We start from the raw sequence: 20,043 nt of genomic DNA, 5'->3' as shown, positions 1-20,043 counted from the left end.
TCTACAGGTGCCCGGGGAGGCAGGAGGGAAAGGCTCTTGCCAAAGGCCCCTTTGCTAGTGAATCAGGGGACCAGATCCCAAGTCTGCATCAACCCCTTCTCTGCCTATTCAACACCTGGCCTAGTCTTTACTTCCATCTACTCTCGCTTGGTGGCAGCAGTGAGCACAGCTGTCAGGGAGATGCTTGTTTGGCTTCAGACACCACTGACTTGTCTCTCAGATCTGTTCCAAGCCTCGTCTATAGATGGCAGCCCCAGACTACAGATGAGGAAACTGAGGCAGAGGTGTGTGTGTGTGTGTGTGTGTGTGTGTGTGTGTGTGTGTGTGTGTGTGTGTGCGCCTATGTTGTGTTCAAGTCCACACAGCTGAGAATGAGCACAGCCATCTTCAAACCTCCATTGTCCTGATCTATCTTGTCCAACTCAATGAATCTCAAATAATTGCTCTTTATAATGGTTGTAGAAGTCTTCTGAAAAAGAGGACAGAAGAGTCAGAGGACACTGGGGATACAAGGCACTGGGGATACAGGGTTCCAGTTCCACCTCCCTGGAGCCCCTCCAGCCTCTTGCCAGCAGCAGGCAGATGCTCTGCTGGGGCCAAGCTGACACTCCGCAGGGCCTGCCCTGCCCTGCCCTGCCCTCCCTCCTTCTGCTAGTCTTTTTATTGTTGTTGTTGGTGGTTGTGGGGCCTGGGCCTGGGCACTGTCCCCGAACTCTTCAGCTCAAGGCAAGCACTCTATCACTTGAGCCACAGTTCCACCTCCAGTTTTCTGGAGATAAGAGTCTCACGGACTTTCCTGCTCAGGTTGGCTTTGAACCGTGATCCTCAGATCTCATCCTCCTAAGTAGCTAGGATTATAGGTGTGAGCCACCGATGCCAGGCTTCTGCTAGTCTTCTCAGCACAGGGCAGGGGCCCTGCCCTCAAATGGGCACACCAGCTCCTCTCAGGACTTCTGGCCAGCCTGGCCTGGCACCTTCAAGGCCTCAAACATGGCCTTCTGTGGACCCCATAGCCCCATGTCTCTGGCAACAGCTGACCATTCCAGAGTATCCACTGTGTGCTTAGAACCCACTGTGTCACATGGCCTGATGTTCCCTGTTCTGTTCAAACAGCACCAATCTCCCCAAAATGCCCGAACCCCTGGATGTCTCCTTGTCCCAGAGCAGCCCATGTAAGGTCCAGGGCAGGCCACCAAGGCCACAGTGCCTGGTTGGATCTCCGTGCTTCTCATTCACCCCACCCACTTTTGCCTCCCCTGTCCCCCCCAGTTTCAGCTCGGTAGCCCAGGGAGGGGTTCTGTTGCTCTCCAGTTCCACCCTGCCCTTTGTGCCATGTGCCAAGAGGCCTGAGTCAGGAGAAGAGGACCTGCCCCCCACCCCCTCTTCCCAGACGGCCTGGCACCTCTTCCGTGTCCTCAAGCCAGGAGGGACCCCAGACAGCAAGGGACAGTATATTTATCACACACATAGCAGGGCACTTCAACATTTGGGCAGGTGGAACAGGAGCAGACAGACAGACAGCGAGGGGCCAGGGGATCCCCCCGGGAGCGAGGCCGTGGGGCGGGCTGGGCCTGGCTGTTCATCACACGTGGCATCCCCGCTGGGTTCTGGGGAAGAGATCCCAGGCCGGCCCTCAGGCACGGTCCACCTCTGGCAGGAAAAGTGGCTCTCCAGTCTAGGCTGATGGCCAAGATGGGGAAGGACCTGGCAACAGGCTGGAGTGGAATCCTGGCTTCAGCCCTCCGTGATTAACCAGGGTGGCCTTTCTGATCCTCAGTTTCCCCATTTTCAGAACATCGGAACACCTGCAGGGGTCAACTCCACTCCCTGCCCCCTCACTCAGGCTGCGGGAGGGAGTGTGTGTGTGTGGGGCTAGGAACGGGGTGCATCACCAGGGGCCGGGCCAGGGGTGGGGGCCTGGAGGGTGGGGCCCAGGTAGAAGCGGCTCGGTTGCTACGAGCAGCCCTAGCAACGCACTCATTCAGCAGAGACAAAGGCGCTGTCACTTGAGCGCAGAGGCGCCGCTGCGGCTCTTGTTCTTGTAGGCGGCTGCGCCTGCGGGTGGGGGCTGGAGCCGGGGGCTGCACCGCGGGGTGCGGGGCGCCGGGCCCTGGATCTGCCCGAGCCGGGGCCTGCATCCCCCAGGCTGGCCTGCAGGGGGCGCCTCCGGCCCACTTTGTGGAAAGGCAGCTGCTGCTCCTAGGGGCTGAGCACCAGCTGGGGCAGATGCTGCCGGGGTGAGGGATGGTGTGCCGCCCTTACGCCCACGTGCCTGGCCTTGTACCTCAGTTTCTCTCATCTGTGCAGGGGGCCTGGCTCCAGCCCTGCCAGTGACTTGCAGCACAATGGGAGAAAACTGTCCTTGGCCTCACCAGCCACTGAACTTGAAGTAGCCTATGCCTTGGGGGAGGTGTGTGTGTTGAGGGGGCACAGCCTGGCCCATAGACAGTCCTCTCGCTGTTCCCGGAAATAGTATTTGAGACCAGAAGGACTTGCCCTAACATTGTGGAAACTGAGGCACAGAAGCTGACAGTGCACCAAATGTGCCCCGGTGCATTTCAGGTTGAGCCACTTCCAACTCAGTCCTCCTCCTGAGCAGGACCTAGACTGTCCCCAGCCTTGCTCAGCTGCCCACAGGCCCCTTCCCATACCCCTTCTGCAGGTGCCCTGAGGGATTCTTGGGGTACCAGGCCTGGGTTGGGAGGCTGGGCGCTGGACAGGGGCCAGGGAGAGGCGTGGACAGAGAAGACAGAATGCTTTGATCATTGCCCCTTCCGAGAGGCACCAGCTCAGGGAAGGGCTCCACCCTCTTCCTCCCGAACCAGCTCATTTCCTAGGACCTCCTGTGCACCAGCAGCAAGTTAGGACAGTGGTAGAAGAGGGTGTCCAGACCTAAACGGGGAGCCCCTGAGGGGCCAAATACCTGAAGCCTTCAATGCTGTTAGCTCCACAGCCTGAAGAAGAGGGGAATAGGTTGAACCCTTCTCCCCCATGTCCTGGGGACCCCTGGCTAACTCAGAGACAACTTCTCCCTCTCCCCACCGCCAGCCTCAGCTTTGGGATTGACAGGCATTCAGGCTGCAGCTCCCAGCTGCTCCTCCACCCTCAGTCCAGCACCTGTTGAACAGACCCCAGCAAATGCACCCCTAACTCTAGTCCCTGCTGCCACCCCGTCTTGCCAACACACCTACTGACCCTCTGGCAGTGCCTTGTGGGGGTCCGGCATGACCCTGTCTCACCTGTCTTTTGGATTCTGCAATGGGGGAGAAGGCTGTGGGGGTCTTGGGACCATGGGTCCCTAGTAAGGAGAAATATATGAGTTAGTAAGTGTTGGGGAAACTGAGGCCCTGGGCAATCCTGGGGCTGGGGCAGGTGGTGAGGCCAGACCTCTTTGTGATGGAGCTGAGGCTGCAGTGCCCTGAGCCACTGCCCAGGGACCTGGAGGCGGCAGGCTGGCTGGTCCCAAGCGGGTCTGAAAGGAGAGGACTTCAGCTTGGACCTCAGAGCTGAGACCTCCCACCATGGCCAGGCCTCTGACCTGTCCCACTGGAAGCTCCTCGGCCGCCGCCTTCTCCAACATCCTCTGCAGGCCACTCCATACCTACAGGACAGCGTGGATGACCCTGGGGTCCTCGCTGACCCAGGCCTCCAGCCTGCAGGACTGAAGGGGGCCTAGGGCTGGGGGACAATCTCACCCTCCCCGTGGCCCCTCTGTTTCCTGCAGCCTCGGGAACCTCACTCACCTCCCCACTGAAGGCAGCGTAGACCAGGAAGATGTATGGGCCCTGAGGACAGACCTCGTGTCACTGCTGTGGATCCCCATCTGACCCCACTCTGTCCTCCCCCAGCCTAGCCTCCCACATTCCTAGGGACAAAGCCCCCAGAGTCACCCGGCCCAGCAGAGATAGCCCACCCGAGGCACACAGAAGCAAATGTGATCCTGCCTGCCCAGCCCGGCCCAGCCCTGCCCTGCCCTGTCCTGCCCTGTCCTGTCCTGGAAGAGGCCATCTGCCATGCTGTTCCCAGGGACCCACGGGACCAAGGCCTGTTTTTTGTTGTCATTGGTGGTGGTTGTAGGGCTTGAACTCTAGGCCTGGGCTCTGTCCCTCAGCTCTTCAGCTCAAGGCAAGTGCTCTACCACTTGAGCCACAGCGCCACTTCTGTTTTTCTGGTGGTTAATTGGAAATAAGAGTCTCATGGACTTTCTTGCCTGGGCTGGCTTTGAACTGCGATCCTCAGATCTCAGCCTCCTGAGATTACAGGTGTGAGCCACCGGCACCTGGCTGCTTTAGCTTTTTGTCTCAGTAGAACCCCTCAGTGCTTCCTTCGGGTGTGTGGGAATCCAGCCGCCATACAGAAGTAGAAACTCAGTCCCTGGCTCAACCTGTCTAGGCCTCGCAAGACTTTGCCCCAGGGAAGGTATGAGCTATATACAACTTGTTAGGGAGGCGAGGCCTTGCTGTCCCTCGGAACCTGACAGAAGATCAGAAGATCAGACAATCTCTCCTGAAGGAGGCTGAGCCCATTCTAGACCCTTCAGGGTCTAGATCTGGTCAACTGGTTACTGTCCTGAGGTTAATGTCCTACTGTCCTTGCTCAGATTGTGGCCATGATGAAGAGAGAGAAAGGGTCAGGGCTGAAGGGCCAGTGGAAGGGGAAAAACGCAGAGGTAGATGGAGGAGGGAGGAGGAAAGGCCAGCATGGGGGAACAGCAGCGCTGAGAGCCCCGAGGACTCAGCCTGGAGCAGAGCCAGGGACAGGCCTGACAAAGCACACCCACAGGGAATCGGATAAAGGTGAGGCAAGAGGCCAAGACAGGCACAGGAGGAGAAAAGAGGGAGGGAAGGAAGAAAAGAGCGGAGATGGTGGTGAGCATCGGGTGTCCCTGCCCACCTGAGGCGCGCAGGCAGAGATGGGACAGTACCAGGCAACCAACTGCAACGGTCGCCATGAAAACGAGTTGCTGCCACCCTCAGTGCCTCAGCGCTTCACTGTGGCCCTTCACTTCGCCAGGGTCACTAGACCACAGGGGCAAAGCTGAAATGGAGCTCAAGCAGTGCTGGGTACTTAGAAGGGGTTTGGCTGTCTAGGAGGGGGGTACAGCGCCACTCCCCCCCCCGCCCCGCCATGCTCCACTGTTCAGGCCCAGAAGGGCTTCTGAGAGCCACACAGTCTCCTTATTTGCAAGGCATACCCTTAACCATCCTCTTTGTGGGCCTCAGCCTGCCTAAATGTCAGATGGGCCCCAAAGCCTCATTGGAAGGCTCTGCTCCCGGATTTGAGATTACCCATCACCAAGTCTCCTCAGCCCCTCCTCCGAGCAGGTGTGCTGTTGAATGCCTCTGGTGATGGGACGCTCCCGCTCTCCTCCAGCTGGCCACACCACGACCCCTCTGAGTTCCTGTGTGTGTGACAGCTCTAGTTCCCATGTCAGGCTCAGGAGGTACCTGGAAGGAATTGAGGCCCATGGCAGCATAGGTCCAGGCAGGGCTAAGGTGAACCAGGAGGCCGACCGCCCAGCTCAGACCCAGGAAGGGCAGCAGGATGAGCACCGGTTGCACTGTGGCCCTGAGGGAGGGAGGGCTGGGGCTGAGGGTCCAGGGAAGCCTGGGTGCTACCCTGGTGCTCCTGGGGGTGTAGCTGGAGAAGGAGGTAGCCAGAGAGGGGCTCAAACTGCAGACCGGGTGACAGCAGCGCTACAGGACTCTCTGCCTTCTCCAGTCACAGAACAGGCAGCCTAGGGAAGATGGGGACCAGTACCAAATCTGGCTCGAGGAAGTGGGGGGTAACTTTCCAGAAGGATCGACGAGGCCTGGACTGGAGTGCAGGGGTCAGAGGTTCCCCCTCTGAAGGAACCCCAGGTTCTATGCTCTTCAGGGACTCACGGATGTGTGGCTTACCATGGTGGAGGACAGGGAGGGAGAAGGAGGCAGAGGAGGAGGAGGATTGTGGACAGAGGCCACAGAATGCCTCCCCCCACCTTTCAGCACAAGTAGTGCTGGAGCACCATGGGGGTTCTTGGCAGGGGTGCGAATTTGCATCCTCACTCTCAACTTGAACTTCTGGGGATTGACTGGCTTTGTGGGGGAGGTCCCCTACCTGGTCCTCCTGTGTGTGTGTGTGTGTGTGTGTGTGTGTGTGTGTGTGTGTGTGTGTGTGTGTGTGTGTGTGTGTGTGTGCGCCTCTGGGAGGTCCACACTAACTCTTGGCCATCCTCACATGCCGTACATGGGCGCATTCACGCCTACCTGAGGCTACACAGCCATACCTTGCGCTGATGCACACAAGCGCTGGCTGGCCTCTCCCGCCTCCATGCTGGGCCTCACTCACCACATCTGGCCCCCAATCTGCTGCTGCAGGCCCGGCTGTGGGCTCAGCATGCGGGAACAGCGCCAGGCACTGGACACAGTGACCGTCACCACACGGCCCAGGATGCAGGTGTTGGCCTGCGGACTTGGTATCAGTGGGACTGAGCAGGCCCCATCCTCAAGCCCTCCCTTCCCTGCAGGGCCCCATACCTCCTAGCTCACCGTGAGCACGAAGAGCATGGGTCCCACAAAGGCCCAGGTGTTGTCTGTGTGCACGTTCAGCCAGCAGTGCCCGGCAGCTACATAGTCATGGGGGTGCGTGGCCAGGGTAAGGGCCATGATGACCATGGGCACACCTAAAGAATGCAGCCATGCTACAACGCCTTTCTTTCCAGGACTCCCCTCTCCCAGTCCTGGGGGCTGAGCCTGTGGCTGTCCCTTGGAAGCAGTGGTACTGGGTGCCTTGAGGAGGCTAGGGCAGGGCTGGAGGCCTTACACTATTGGGCACCACTGAGTGATGAGAATTTGGGAGGGGGGGTTGGACAGAAGAGTCAGGGTGGGCAGATGTTGAGGAGGAGGCTGATTGGCATGGAGGTAGCTGGTCATGGACTGAGGGCAGCCCTGGAGGCGGGGGCTGAGGCTGTTAGTGGAGTAGGATGAAGACCAACTTGGGTTGGGTAAAGATGGGGGAAAAAAACAAGTCCCTTCAGTGGTGGTTGTTAAGGGGGTGTGGCCCAAAGATGGGCATGGTGGTGCTGGGTGGTTCTAGGTAGACAGGAGCACTGAGTGGTGCTGGATGTTAGGTGGTTCTGGGTGAAGATGAGTACTGAGTGGTGCTGGGCAATACTGGGTACTGGATGATAGGTGGTTCTGAGGAAAGGTGTACACTGAGTGGAGCTGGGTGCTGAGTGTTAGGTGGTCCTGGGTGAAGCTGAATGGTGATGGAGATGGGGCTGGGTGGTACTGTACTGGCGTGGAGGGGTACTGAGCGGCACAAGAGTGAGGGTGGGGCCTTACCCCAGCCCATGGCATAGTAGCACCTCATCCTGGGTCCAGGGCGCATGCTCACAGATACCACCTTGTTCCACAGCAGCAGGCCCTCCACCAGCATCCAGGAGAACGCCACCAAAAAGAGGAGGTGCATTGCAGCTGTGACGGCCACACACGCTGCCTGCAGGAGGGCAGGGGGACCCCACAAGGTCAGCTCTGTCCAAAGTCCCATGCCCACTCCTGGCATTGCTGCCCTGAACAGGAATCGCAGGCCCAGGCCCTCGGGCAGGCCATGAGTTCTGCCATCTGGTCCTTACTTCTCCCCAGGAGAATGGAATCAGGCAAGGATGGCGGGGCGGGGGGCGGGGGGGAGGGCAACCTAGACAAGGCCACTGGTGCTTTTCTGCCTCCCCAACGCCCCCCCCACATTTGCAAGGCTGAGTGTCCACCTTGTTGGCCTTTGCCCACTCTCTGGCCATGAGGAAGCACTCGGCAGAGTGAGGTTCTTGTGGGCTGTGGTGTGCTCAGACTTAGGGACCCTGGCAGGCAGAGGGTGGAGTTAACAACAGCCCCACCAGCTCCACCCCTTCTCAGTCCCCTACCCCCCAATCCCTGGGGTCCCCAATCCAGACCACGGGGACCAAGGACAGACCCCTGGCATGGCACTCGCAAAGGGGCAGCCTTGGGCAAAGGCATGGTCCACTCTTCTTACCCAGCTGCCAGGAAGAGCAAGAAGGTGGTAGTGAGGGCGCAGAAGGACACGCCACAGCCCACAAAGGAGAGAGTTGTCAGCAGAGATTCTTCCTCTGGGCCTCTCTGTGAGGAGGGAGAAGCTCTCACCACTAGATGGGAGTAGACTCTCTTAGCCTGGCAACATGGAGGCTCCCAGGTCGTCTCCTCCTCCTCCTCCTCCTCCTCCTCCTCCTCCTCCTCCTCCTCCTCCTCCTCCTCCTCCTCCTCCTCCTCCTCCTCCTCAAAGCAGGGAGGGGTGTGGCCCAACCTGCATGCGTGTGCTTCTCTGCCTAGGCAGGCCCATTTACTGCTTAAGCACAGCCCTGAACTGGAGGGGATGCTCCTGGGCACAGGGGCCTGGGTAGAACAGGACAGAGGACACCCAGAGACACTCCAACACAAACACCAGACCCCACATGCTTGCAGCCCTTGCACCTCCACATGCTACCCATCCCTGTTTATCCACCTGCGTCCTTTTCAGAGTCCGGAGGCCACCGAGGCCTGGACCTCGGTCCCCGCCCTGCCCTTCCCGCTCCATTCCGCTTATGCAGCTGTTGATTCTCTAAGGGATTCCAGCATCACTTCCTCACCTGGACCTCATACACTTGCAGCAGGACAGCGAAGTTGGTGCTGTGGTTGCACAAGCGTTCTGTGGAGTCTTCGTGCAAGGCGAGCCTGGAGCAGCCAGAGGTGGCCCATGAGCCCCCGGTGTCTGGGCTTGGGCAGGGAGAGAACAGAAGGGCTGCTGAGATGGGGTGACCTGGGGTAAGGGCCAAGGGCAGGCCGGGGAAGGCCTCTCCTCATGCCTAGAACCCATGGCTACCCTGCCTGTATGCAGCAGTGGGACCTTGGCGGGTCACTGAACGAACCTCCCCAGCCCTAGCTGCCAATCGCTCAAATGTGCATAAACTTCCCTGAGATGGTAGCAGACAGAGCCAGCATGGGTGTTTGCTATTTTGCACCTGCAGCTGTGAAGGATATTCATCAGTTTGAACTCAGGACAGGATGTTGGTGGTGCATCCCAGAGCCTCCTTTTCCCTTCCAACCCCCAGGCCCTGGCCTTACATATTATCACATCGAAAAGTCACTTGACAGACAAGCTTCCTCCCAAGTCATACCCACCTGTCTTACATACCTCCTTGGTCAGGGAGCTCACTACCTCAGGGTGACACATTCTACCTCACTTGTCCTGGAGCTGGGTAGAGCCTGGAATTGCCCCTGTCAGGCAAGTGTGGAGGCCCCAAACATGCCTGAGTTCTGCCTCACTTTCAAGCATTAGAAAAAAAAGGGCTTGGGCTGGGAAGGTGGCTCAGTGGTAGAGCGCTTGCCTTGCATGCATGAGGCCCTGGGTTCGATTCTTCAGCACCACATAAGCAAAAAGAAAAAAGCTGGAAGTGGCGCTGTGGCTCAAGTGATAGAGCACTAGCCTTTAGCTGAAGAGCTTAGGGACAGTGCCCAGGTCGCAAGTTCAGGCCCCACGACCGCCCTCCCCCCCCCAAAAAAGAAAAAGGCTTTAGAGCTGGGTGCTGGTGGCTCACGCCTGTAATCCTAGCTACTCAAGAGGCTGAGATCTGAGGATCACGGTTCAAATCCAGCCCAGGTAAGAAAGTCCATGAGACTCTTTTTTTTTTTTTTATCCCACCCCAAGTCCATGAGACTCTTATTTCTAATTAACCACCAGAAAACCAGAAGTGGCGCTGTGGCTCAAGTGGTAGAGCTCTCCCTTGAGCCGAAGAGCTGAGGGGCAGCACCCAAGCCCCGAGTTCAAGCCCCACGACTGACAAAAAAAAAAAAAAAGGCTTTATTTACAGAGTACAGATATGGAAACTCACCTGATACTGAAGTTCCAGAAAGCACAGAAGGCCTAGGGGCAGGAACCAAGGACAGATAGAGATGTGTGTGTGTGTGTGTGTGTGTGTGTGTGTGTGTGTGTGTGTGTGTGTGGTAGGTATGTAGAGAGAGAGAGAGAGAGAAGATAAAGGAAGGAGGGGGGAGGGGATGCCGAGGACTGTAGGCTGTTGTTTTATGAGATGACGTGGCGGGGTCTCGCTATTAGCCCAGGATGACCCGAAAATCACCACCCCCTGCCTCAGCATCTGGAATTCTGGGGTTACAGAGGCATACCACTACTCCAGGTGACTGTGGTTGACTATCATGGGTCACAGGTAAAAGGGATGGAGAAATGTAGCACAAGGGGCAAAAGGGAAGGAGAGATGGGGACTAATACCAAACACACACACACACACACACACACACACACACACACACACAAACTGGTTGAAAACTAATAACCAACCATCACAACCATGACTTTCTTTCAAGGGATGGCTGGGATCTGAAAAAACCAACAACAAATGAGTCTCTATGCACTGGTGCAAAAAGATCTCTGTGATTCCTTGTTCAGCAAGGGAAGAGCTACCAAGCATTTTTTTTTTTGTGGTACGAGGTCCCATAGAGCTAAGCTCCATGTAGTAGTGATATTGTAAACACAAAGTCTAACAAGTGGTAGGTATTAAATGGATATGGTGAACAGGTTAGTCCTAAGTAACTAGATGAAAACAACAATGTAGATTTTCTGAGTTGTCATCAGTGGTAGGCAGCAAAGGCAGCCTGAACTTAGGACTTGGGTTTTATATATCCTGACAAGGGTCTGCAGTGTCCTGTCATTTGGTGTTTCTGAGAAAGCACCATCGTGTCTTTTACTGTGGTCATGACAATAACTGTGTAAGTTGAGGCTTAGACAAGATTAGGTTACATCTATTGAAATATCACATTGAACCTTCTAAGTATGCACAACAATTATGCATTCATTAAAAAATTAAAATACATTAAAAGTCATTTGGAAATATAAACAAGTGCAAGTTACTGTACTGTCAGAATGAAAGAGAAAATCATAGAGTCGTGTCAACATGGAGAAATCACTTGGCCAAAAATTTACCAGCTATTCAAACCGATTTTTTTTTTTTTTTTTTTGCCGGTCATGGGGCCTGAACTCTGGGTCTGGGCGCTGTCCCTCAGCTCTTCAGCTCAAGGCTAGTGCTCTACCACTGGAGCCACAGCGCCACTTCCGGCTTTTTCTGTTTATGTGGTGCTGAGGAATCGAACCCAGGGCCTCATGCTTGCAAGGCATGCACTCTACCACTGAGCTATCTTCCCAGCCCCTCAAACCGATTTTTAAAAACCCCATAAAACAACAACAACAACAAAAGAAAACAACCTCTCAGCAAACCAGGAAGAGAAGGGAATTTAAGTGGATGGGCATCTATAAAAAGTCCACAGTACTTTTTTTTTTTTTGTCGGTCGTGGTACCTGAACTCTGGGTCTGGGCGCCATCCCTGAGCTCTTCAGCTCAAGATTAGTGCTCTACCACTTGAGACACAGTGCCACTTACAGCTTTTTCTGCTTATGTGGTGCTGAGGAATCGAACCCAGGGCCTCATGCATGCAAGGCAAGCATTCTTACCACTGAGCCACCTTCCCAGCCCTCCACAGGACTTTTAAATCCACTTAATGTAAAAGACTAGATGCTTTCCTCTAAGGTGGGGAACCCGACAAGGATGTGTGGCCTTATTGCTACTATTCACCACAGGATTAGTGATCCTAGCCCATGCAATCAGGCAAGACAAAGGAATATAAGATGTGGACCTGAGAAGAAAATTCCTGTCTCCACCTCTAGACAACATGATAAGGAATGTAGAAAACTCAAGGCTCCAAAAGACTGGATCCAGGACTGGAAGGGCCAAGTGAGCTCAGAAGCAATGACATTCTGTCAAAACCAATTGCATTCTGATATGCTAGCAATGAATGGTTTTAAACTGAATTAAGAAAATAATACCATTTGTGATCACATACAAAACTGTGATACATACCCTATCTGAGAAGGGTATCTAGGATTACAGCGGTGATCCACCAGCACGCTGAGCAAAAAATAAAAGAAAAAAATCCCAAGGACAGTGTCCAGGCCCTGAGTTCAAGTCCCAGGACTGACACAAAGAAAAACAAACACAGAAAACAAAAAACAGTAGGTCCCAGTCCAAAGTCACTGGTGGCCTCATCCTCAGAAGAGATTAAAGTTGTTTCAGAACCTGAGCCTGTCAGGGCACCAGTGGCTCACACCTGTAATCCTAGCTACTCAGGAGGCTGAGATCTAAGGATCTTAGTTCAAAGCCAGTCTGGGCAGGAAAGTCCCCATGAGACTCTTATCTGCAATTAATTCCTCAGAAACTGGAAGTGGTGCTGTGGCTCAAAGTGGTAGGCTCTGAGCTTGAGCCTCATAATCAAAAAAAAAAAAAAGAGAGAAAGGAATGAAGGAATGGGCATAGGGCAGAAGGGGTGATTTTATTCAAAGTACAAAACCCTTTGTACTATAAATGTATGTTCACTCAAAAATAAAGTAAAATACAATAAAATAAAAATAAACAAATAAAAACATTTGTTCTGTGGGGATGGAATACAAATTTAGCACATATATTTAACAAAATATATTGAACAAAATGTCTTCAAAGTAAAAACTATGTACCCTGCTGGGAGAAATATCAGAAACCTAAATAAGTAGAAGGATAGACCTTGATCATGTATTGGAAGACTCACTGTTAAGATACCATGTCTCAGCCCAGTGTTGGTGGCTCACACCTGTAATCTTAGATATTTAGGAGGCTGAGACCTGAGGATCAAGGTTCAAGCAGGAAAGTCCGTAAGACTCATCTCCAGTTTAACCACCAAAAAGTCAGAAATGAAGTTGTGGCTCAAGTGGTAGAGTGCTTTGCCTTGAGTGAATAGGCTAAGAGGTAGTAGTGCTGGGCCTTGAGTTCAAGCTCCAAGACTGCACGCACGCGCGTGCGCGCACACACACACACACACACACACACACACACACACACACACACACACACACACAAAGATAATCATAAAAAAAAGTGCTAGGAGGAGACACAAGAAAACAAGCAATGGTGTGTGCGTGTATGCATGCAAGAGTGCATATGGGTGTCAGCTGCACATGCTCTGAAATGTTGTACCATTTTCAAGATATTTGGGTGTAGGCAAGTGCTCTCCCACAGAGCTGCACCCCAGGCTGTGTTCAGTCCGATGCTGCATAGTACAGGGAATGTCCCCCCAACATTTCTCCGAACTCACACCTTGATATGGCCAGAATAATCTTGCTTTCCAGGTTACTCATCCCTGGAATGAAATCCTCACTCTGGCCAGTCACATGACCTCTCCCAGGCAATACTGGAAGTGGGCCGTGGGAGATTAGATGATGCTGAGGATTTCCGGTCGGTGGCATAAAGTCAGTGTGCCACACTTCACTCTCCCTTCCTGTTCCCTGATACCTGAGTTTGGTGCTGCAGGTGAAAGGTCACGGCCGTGCTGACCTCTCCAGCAGCATCCCACACCTCAGAGGCCAGGATGGCCGAGCCCACCTGGGTGCTTAGTATCCTGTGGAGCAAAGGGTGCTTTTAGGGGAGGGGTGGTGGGAGATGCATGGCTGAGCATCTCAGGGGTGAGCGGGGTTCCACCAGAGACCAGAAGTAGGGGGCAGGGAAAGCAGGCTGGGAGCTGGGGGGGGGGAATGGAGGCCTCAGAGGTCCACAGTAGCCTCCAGGGTAGAGTCCATTCTCTGTCCCTTGCTGGTCTCCTGTGAGGGGTCGGGGATCTGGGGCGCCAGTCTGTGCAATCCCAAGGTATGCCGAAAGACGCTTGAGGTGAACCAGCTGGGGATCACTGTAACTCCAGAGAGGCCTGGCTGGGTACAGGGGGGACCCAAGCCCCCACCCAGTGACTGCTGGGAAAACAGGCTTGGAGAAGCCAACAACTTCCCGAAGCTCACACAGCCAATCAGCTTCATCTTCCTTACCCTAAGCCTCCACCCCTGGTTGGCCTTAAGGGCAGGGCTGCTGCTACCATCCACTTCTGAGGAAATCCTTGTAGGGTTTAGTGGAGGAGACTAAGCAAACACCAGAGGTGCCAGGCACCCACGAGGCAAGAATCACGAGCCCAGCCTGCAGCTAAGGAAACCCTAAGGAATCCATTCGATGTAGCACAGCTGGCTTGGCAGGGCTGAGGTTTGGACTCCTTCGCCTCCCCCATCTTCACCCACCTTTACTGAGCAGCTGCCTCACTTCCCCTGCAGGGATATGGAGGTGGCCCGGCCCACTCTGGATGCCCACTGGGCTTTGTGAATGTGTGGCCTCTTGTGCTGGCCTCCAACAGGTGCACACTCTGCACCTCCAGACCTGGGATGAAATGGAGCTGGTGGACAGCCTGAGGTACGTGTGGGGAGGACTCTCTGCGGGGCTGCCTGGCCCTGGGGTCTGCCTACCCCTTCCTGCCCCAAGTCTGGAAGGCCACCATTCCTGCTCAGAGAAGCTCAGTCACTAGCCCAAGGCAGATCTGGCTTTTCCAAATTGGGGTGAGGGAATGGTGTCAGTGAGGTGGGGGTGGGGGTAAGTTTATTATGTAATTACCAGAAACACAATTAGGGACACATTTAAGGGTTAATTAAAGAGGGAGTTTCTATTAGGAGATAAATAGGGAGGTTTCCTAGAGGAGGCGATACTTAAACGGGGCTCCGAAGGACGTATAGAAGTTTGTTAGCAGCTCAAGGGTGAAGCACATTCTGGTAGAGGGGACAGCACGGGCAAAGGCAGGCACCAGCATGGAAGGTCTGTGGTAGTGTAGAGGCTCCACAGCCTGATTGGGTGGGTGGCTGGGTGGAGGCTCACCAGCATGGTGGCTTTGGATGTGCACCCGGGGTTTCTCAGAGGTCAGCATGGTGCTCAACAGGGGTGCCAGGCGCTGCACACTGGCCACCAGGGCCATAGGTCCACCAGCCATCTGGGAGGAAGTGGCATCTCAGCTCCCTCTCCCGCCCCTCACCCTGATGCTTCCATGCTGGCCTGGAGTTAAGGGCCTCAATGATCGGGGTGGTGGTCCTGAGCTCTAGACCTCCAGGGGGTCCTGGGGCTTTGGGATCAAGCCCTGCCTGTCCCCCTCCCCCATCCTTTCCTCAAACTGCAGGCCCCTGTGCTCCTGGCCTGTCATTGCCCATCAGAGCGCATCCTGCGGCTGAGTCTAGCCCTCTCCTCCTTGACTGTGGACCCACTGCTAAATCTATATTAGGAGCTCATATTTGATTTGAAAACAAAAAAAGCCTTGTGGGAGTGAGAGCAGGGGAGGGGCAAACGCAAAGGAGGGAGGGGAGGACAGGCACTGTGGAAACCCCCCCAGTTATGCTGGGCCTGGCCACCCAATTCACCTTCAACTCCTCTTCAATGCCTAAGGCAATGAATCCTCCTTCTCCAGGGAAGAAAATAGGTGCAGATTCCAGCTGTCTCCTATGCTGATCCCTAATCAAATGCAATCTTCCCAGGGGAGGGAGGTCTCTACCTGTTCAGGAGACCCACTCCGAGGAACCACCATCCTGTGTTGTGCCATTCTCTACCCTTCTCCCCATCCTACATCCTGCTCCTAATTCTCTTCTAAGGTCAGAAGAGCACTATGTCTGCTCCTTCAGCCCTAGAGATTTACAGATAATGTCTGTGACCTCTTGTTCCCTTCCTTCTCTGGACGGATCACTCTCAGACCTGTGGCCACTCTTGCCAGGATAAATCTTTCAACAGCCTCTCCAACTGTTCTCTGGAGTATCTGGCTGTTTGGATGGGCTGACATACAGAACTTACCACTTGTGGTCTTTGGCAGTTTTTTGTTTGTTTGTTTGTTTGTTTTTTGGATCTGGGGAAAGCCCTTATTGACTAGTGGCTCTGAATTACTTTTATCAACAGGCAATGCTGCTAAATAGTTCAAGTGCAAGGTCAGCTTATAAAATAAACAAAACAGAAACTTCTCCCAAGGGATGGAAGGAGCTCCGCCCCCCCCTCCCCCAATAAAAAAAGAGCCCTGACTTGCTCATAGTTACATAAGCTGGTGACAAGGTCCCAAAGTTCAGACTCCTGGCCAGCACTGCCAGTGATGGACAGCCATGTGCCAACCAACGGCTCCTCCAGAACCAGGCTGACCACAGAAATGACACCCTGGCCCAGCTGCTCCCAGGGCCCTGGTAAGGGGCCTGGCCCCTCGGCCCCAAGTGCTGTCACTCTGTTTAGGAAGTGCAGGACAGCCAGCAGTGCAGCTGGCCCCAGTGGAGCTGTCTCCTCTTCTAGGACTTTTTCCAGGATGCCCAGGAAACTGACAGCCCCATCCAGGGACACGGTGTCGGGAACTCCGGAGAGAAGGTCTCAAAGGAGCTATGGGAAGAGTAGCCCATTGATTCCTGTCAGGGGGCCTCACTTGGACTCTGCCAGGGTCTTCTTGAGGGTGCTGGTTAAATGAATCATAAGCTCCCAGTTCTGAGGAGCTCTGAAATAGGGAGAATGGAGGCTGGAGGCATGTTTCAGGTTAAAATAGAAAATATGAAGAACCTTATTAATTACTGAAGACTACCTTACAGGTGAGCAAATGGTGCAGAGGCCCCAGAGTACCCCAGACCCTCCTGCCTCCAGCCATGGGAGCAGGCTCACCACAGTGGCATTGGCCAAGGTGTTGACACCGCTGATAACATCCTGGCCCCGCCATGACTGGAAGTCTTGCAGCTGCTTATAGGTCTCTGCAAAAGTAGATGCCAAGCTGGGCTCTGAGTAACATCTGTGCCCAGAGGTGCCAGCCTGCTCAATGACCTCCACCCACCAGGTGAGGCCCAAGGGCAGAAGAGCACATCCAAGCTTTGTGTCTACAGCCTTACACAGTGTGCTAGATGGCATCATACGGCAAAATCACCCACCCAAAGACACACTCCTGGGCCGTCTGGTCCCACTGCTGGGTGGGCTCAGATTCCAGGTCGAGAGCTCATACTTCCCAGGCTATACCATTGTCTTGTCTCCATCGCCTTCCCCTTCTGCAGGGCCCAGGGACACGACTAGGATGTCCCTGTCCTATAGCAGCAGAGGAAGGGCCTGGACTGCAAGCAGAGCTCGGAGCCCTCGGTGCTGGGTCCCGGGTTCCATGTGGGACATTTCTCTGAGGGCACTGGCCAGGGTTAGAAGTATCAAGATCACACCTGATTCCTTGGCAAGTCACGTGACCCAGGCACCTTTGCAGGCCACGGGGACACCTGTCACAGGACGCACTGCTGCAGGGTTATTCTGCCCTGTGAGATGTGGGAAAGGCACCTGGCGAGTCCCACCTTCCCCACCCCCCAACAGAATTGGAAGCGTAAGAGACAGCACCGGCACTGGAGGTCCTCAATGGAGCCTGGCTGGCCAAGGGTTAGGTAGGGCAGTAGGGGGGAAAGGGTCGTGAGACAGAGGGTGGGGCCAAAGCCAGCCAATCAGGGGCGCGGCGTTGAGCAGCCCGGAGGGGCGGGGTCTGCCAATCAGGGGCGGGGTTTGTTAGCCGGGGGCGGGGCATTGAGCAGCCTGGAGGGGCGGGGCCTCGTGCCAGCTACCGGGCAGGGTCTGACAGGCTGGGTCCGAGCCTTCCATGCCCGGACAGAGCAGATTCACTTGCACCACAGGCAGAAGCGGGGGCGTGACCTCCAGGGCGCCGGGGTCCCAGCGGAAGAGCAGGCCGCCGGGGGGAGGCGCACAGCCTCGAGCCCGGCGCAGCTGCGCGGCGCTCAGGGCCCGGTCCCAGAAGTGGAAGTCGGTGAGGTTGGCACTGAAGGCGTCACGCGCCGAGAAGCCGCCGCCGGGGGCATCCTGATCCTGTCCCAGCACCACAATGCCACCAGGCGGCACCGGGTGGCCTGCGCCCAGCCCCGGCGAACAGCGCCCAGAGCCCGCCGCGCTGGTCCCACGTGGCGCACACTTGGTGCCAGCGGTCGTCGGCGCGGAAGGCGGCGTGGAAGGGCGCGTGGTGCCCGCGCACCACCAGCGCGGCGCGCACGGCGCCCACGGGCTCCGCGAAGGCGCGCAGCTGCAGCGCGTTGGGCAGCGAGGGAGAAGAGCGCGGCCGCTTCGGGCGAGGCGGTGTCCCACTGCACATGCGCGCACGCCGTCAGCGCCCCCAGCGCGGGCAGGGCGGCCGCCAGGCGCGCCGTTCGCTCCCGCGGAACGCCAGCGCGGCGGGGTGCGCGGAGACACGCGGGCCGGACCTCAGGTTCCCCAGATGCGCGCACTGTCCAGCCTCTGACTACCATTTGACGAAACTGTGCTGCACTTCTTCCACCCCTGCAGGATTTAGGGTACTTTCCGGCCCGGGGAAGTAAGAAATAGAGGGGGAGGGGTGTCCCAGCTCCTCTACCCCAAGATCAACCCCTACTTCCAGCCTGCGAAGAGGGAATGCGTTGTGCAAGAATTGTCCCTGGAAGGCACCAGGGCCTCCACCACTCCCTCCAGGCCCGGAACCCTGTACTCACGCCTCAGCGGGGGTCTCCTTAGAGACGCTAGGTTTTGGCCCACCCAGATCGGATCTCGAAGCCGAAGCCGGGGAGAGAGAAGCTTATCCAGAGGTGTCCGTGCCAGGTGGCCAAATCGCAGCTCGCAGGACTCTTGGGCCTGCCACCAGCTCAGCCTCTGCCCTGGGAACTTGCACACATCGTGGGCAGTCTCCACTACCTCTCCTGGGACCCGTGGGACTGGAGGGCCACAGGAGAGGATGGGAGGGAGCATTTGGTGAGTGCCTCATCCTTTTGACTGTGGGCACAGCAAAGGACATTGGTGTTAGGGTCTTTGGGCATAAACGGGGCTGGCCCTGGTCTATGTCTTGGCGAGGCTGTACCTTACAGAGCCTTCCTAGATGCACAGGACTAGAATGAGGTGGGATGCTTTCAGCCTGCGCCTCCCATGCTGAGCTATGAACTACGTTACTTCCTCCCTTTCTGTGGATTCCAGACCAGTGCACCACCTGGACCACAGGCTGGCTGCACTGGGTGAAAGGCTTCCCTGGGGGTGACCCCACATACCAACCTGGGGCCCAGTGGATCCTTGATTCACCTGGGGAGTTGGAAGAGGTCCCAGAGAGACTCCTGATCTGAGAGAGAAAAGGGGTGGCGACTGGGATAGATGTTCTCTCAGACGTGCAGTCATTGAATGCTTCCTGTGTTCAGGGGTGTTTGCAGTGGTGGCTGCAGGCTCTGCCTTGGGTGTGACCTTGGGCAGCCCTCCCCCCCTTGTGAGGTACAAGCCAGCTGATGAGTGACTGTGGGAGATGGGGCACTTCTCTCTGCCTTTATCCCATTTCCATACCAAGGACTCATCTTTCCTAACCTTTGCAGGGATCTCATGATTTGGGGTGCCACTTGGAACCGTCCCAGAGGCTTTTGATCACCTTGATCTCCTCCCCTGAACCCACTCCAGAAAGTCTCATACCAGGAGGGAGAAGAGGCAGTAACACCAGGGGATCATTCTGGATCCAGCCGAGACAAGTGAAGGACAGCAGGGGTCCCAGACTAGCCAGGGTGGACAGAGAAAACGAAAAGGCAAAGGCTCTGCAGCTCTGTCTTGTCTGCAGGGTTGCCACACCCTCTGTTTGCTCCCACTGGGGAGGGAGTCAGCCTGTGGGCTTAGAGCCCAGGAAGGGGAGGCTCACCACTAGGGATGACATTTACTTGCACAAAAGGATGGTCTCCAGGAGCCCTTTAGAGCTGGAGCTGGGAAACTGTAGCCCTGGTGAGTGGGAAGACACAGTGGTACACGGGGCTCCAGTGGTAGAACTGCAGCAGAGGCCACAGGGGGAGGGGAGGGAACTCAAGGCTACACAGGCTTCCTTGTGTTCTGGATTCCAATTTAGCGTTCCAGGCTCTGCCTCTACTGACTCACCATTCCTTATAATCCCCACCTCCACCATGAGACAAGGTCTTCTTCAGTAGCCTTGAACTTGTAACCCTCCTGTTCCAACCTCTTGAATGCTGGGATATAGCTACGTGCCACCACACCCAGCTTTGCAGCTACCTTTTCCATAGTGCCAGGCTTTTGTACATTTCCACATCTTTCCTTGACTTTTGACCATGTTGTGCCCCTGCTTGCCCTGGCTTCCCTCTCCCTCAGCAGCACCTCCTTCAAGCCTTCTAGCCTTGAGCA

At 55.7% G+C, this 20,043-nt stretch overlaps 1 protein-coding gene across 1 annotated transcript; it reads right to left on the bottom strand.

The window, feature by feature from the left end:
- Nucleotides 1-340: 340 nt before the first annotated feature.
- On the bottom strand, nt 341-19,368 carry Adgrd2 (adhesion G protein-coupled receptor D2). Its single transcript, XM_042678668.1, is given in 28 exon segments — nt 341-469; nt 1,893-2,151; nt 3,240-3,298; nt 3,539-3,601; nt 3,696-3,785; nt 5,448-5,568; nt 6,331-6,446; nt 6,531-6,664; nt 7,326-7,479; nt 7,748-7,794; nt 7,797-7,837; nt 8,011-8,114; nt 8,621-8,747; nt 9,863-9,894; nt 13,360-13,472; nt 13,652-13,768; nt 14,127-14,181; nt 14,183-14,262; nt 14,752-14,880; nt 15,990-16,272; nt 16,546-16,627; nt 16,948-17,050; nt 17,508-17,782; nt 17,784-17,963; nt 17,965-18,065; nt 18,343-18,599; nt 18,931-18,994; nt 19,333-19,368. Coding segments are annotated over 28 exon segments (3,351 nt in total).
- Nucleotides 19,369-20,043: the final 675 nt, after the last annotated feature.

This window comes from Dipodomys spectabilis, unplaced genomic scaffold (genome assembly GCF_019054845.1).
Source record: "Dipodomys spectabilis isolate Male_0828 unplaced genomic scaffold, ASM1905484v1 ptg000046l, whole genome shotgun sequence".
Classification (NCBI taxonomy): domain Eukaryota; kingdom Metazoa; phylum Chordata; class Mammalia; order Rodentia; family Heteromyidae; genus Dipodomys; species Dipodomys spectabilis.
Note: the sequence above shows the minus strand (reverse complement) of the source record. Positions and strands in the feature narration are given on the sequence as shown.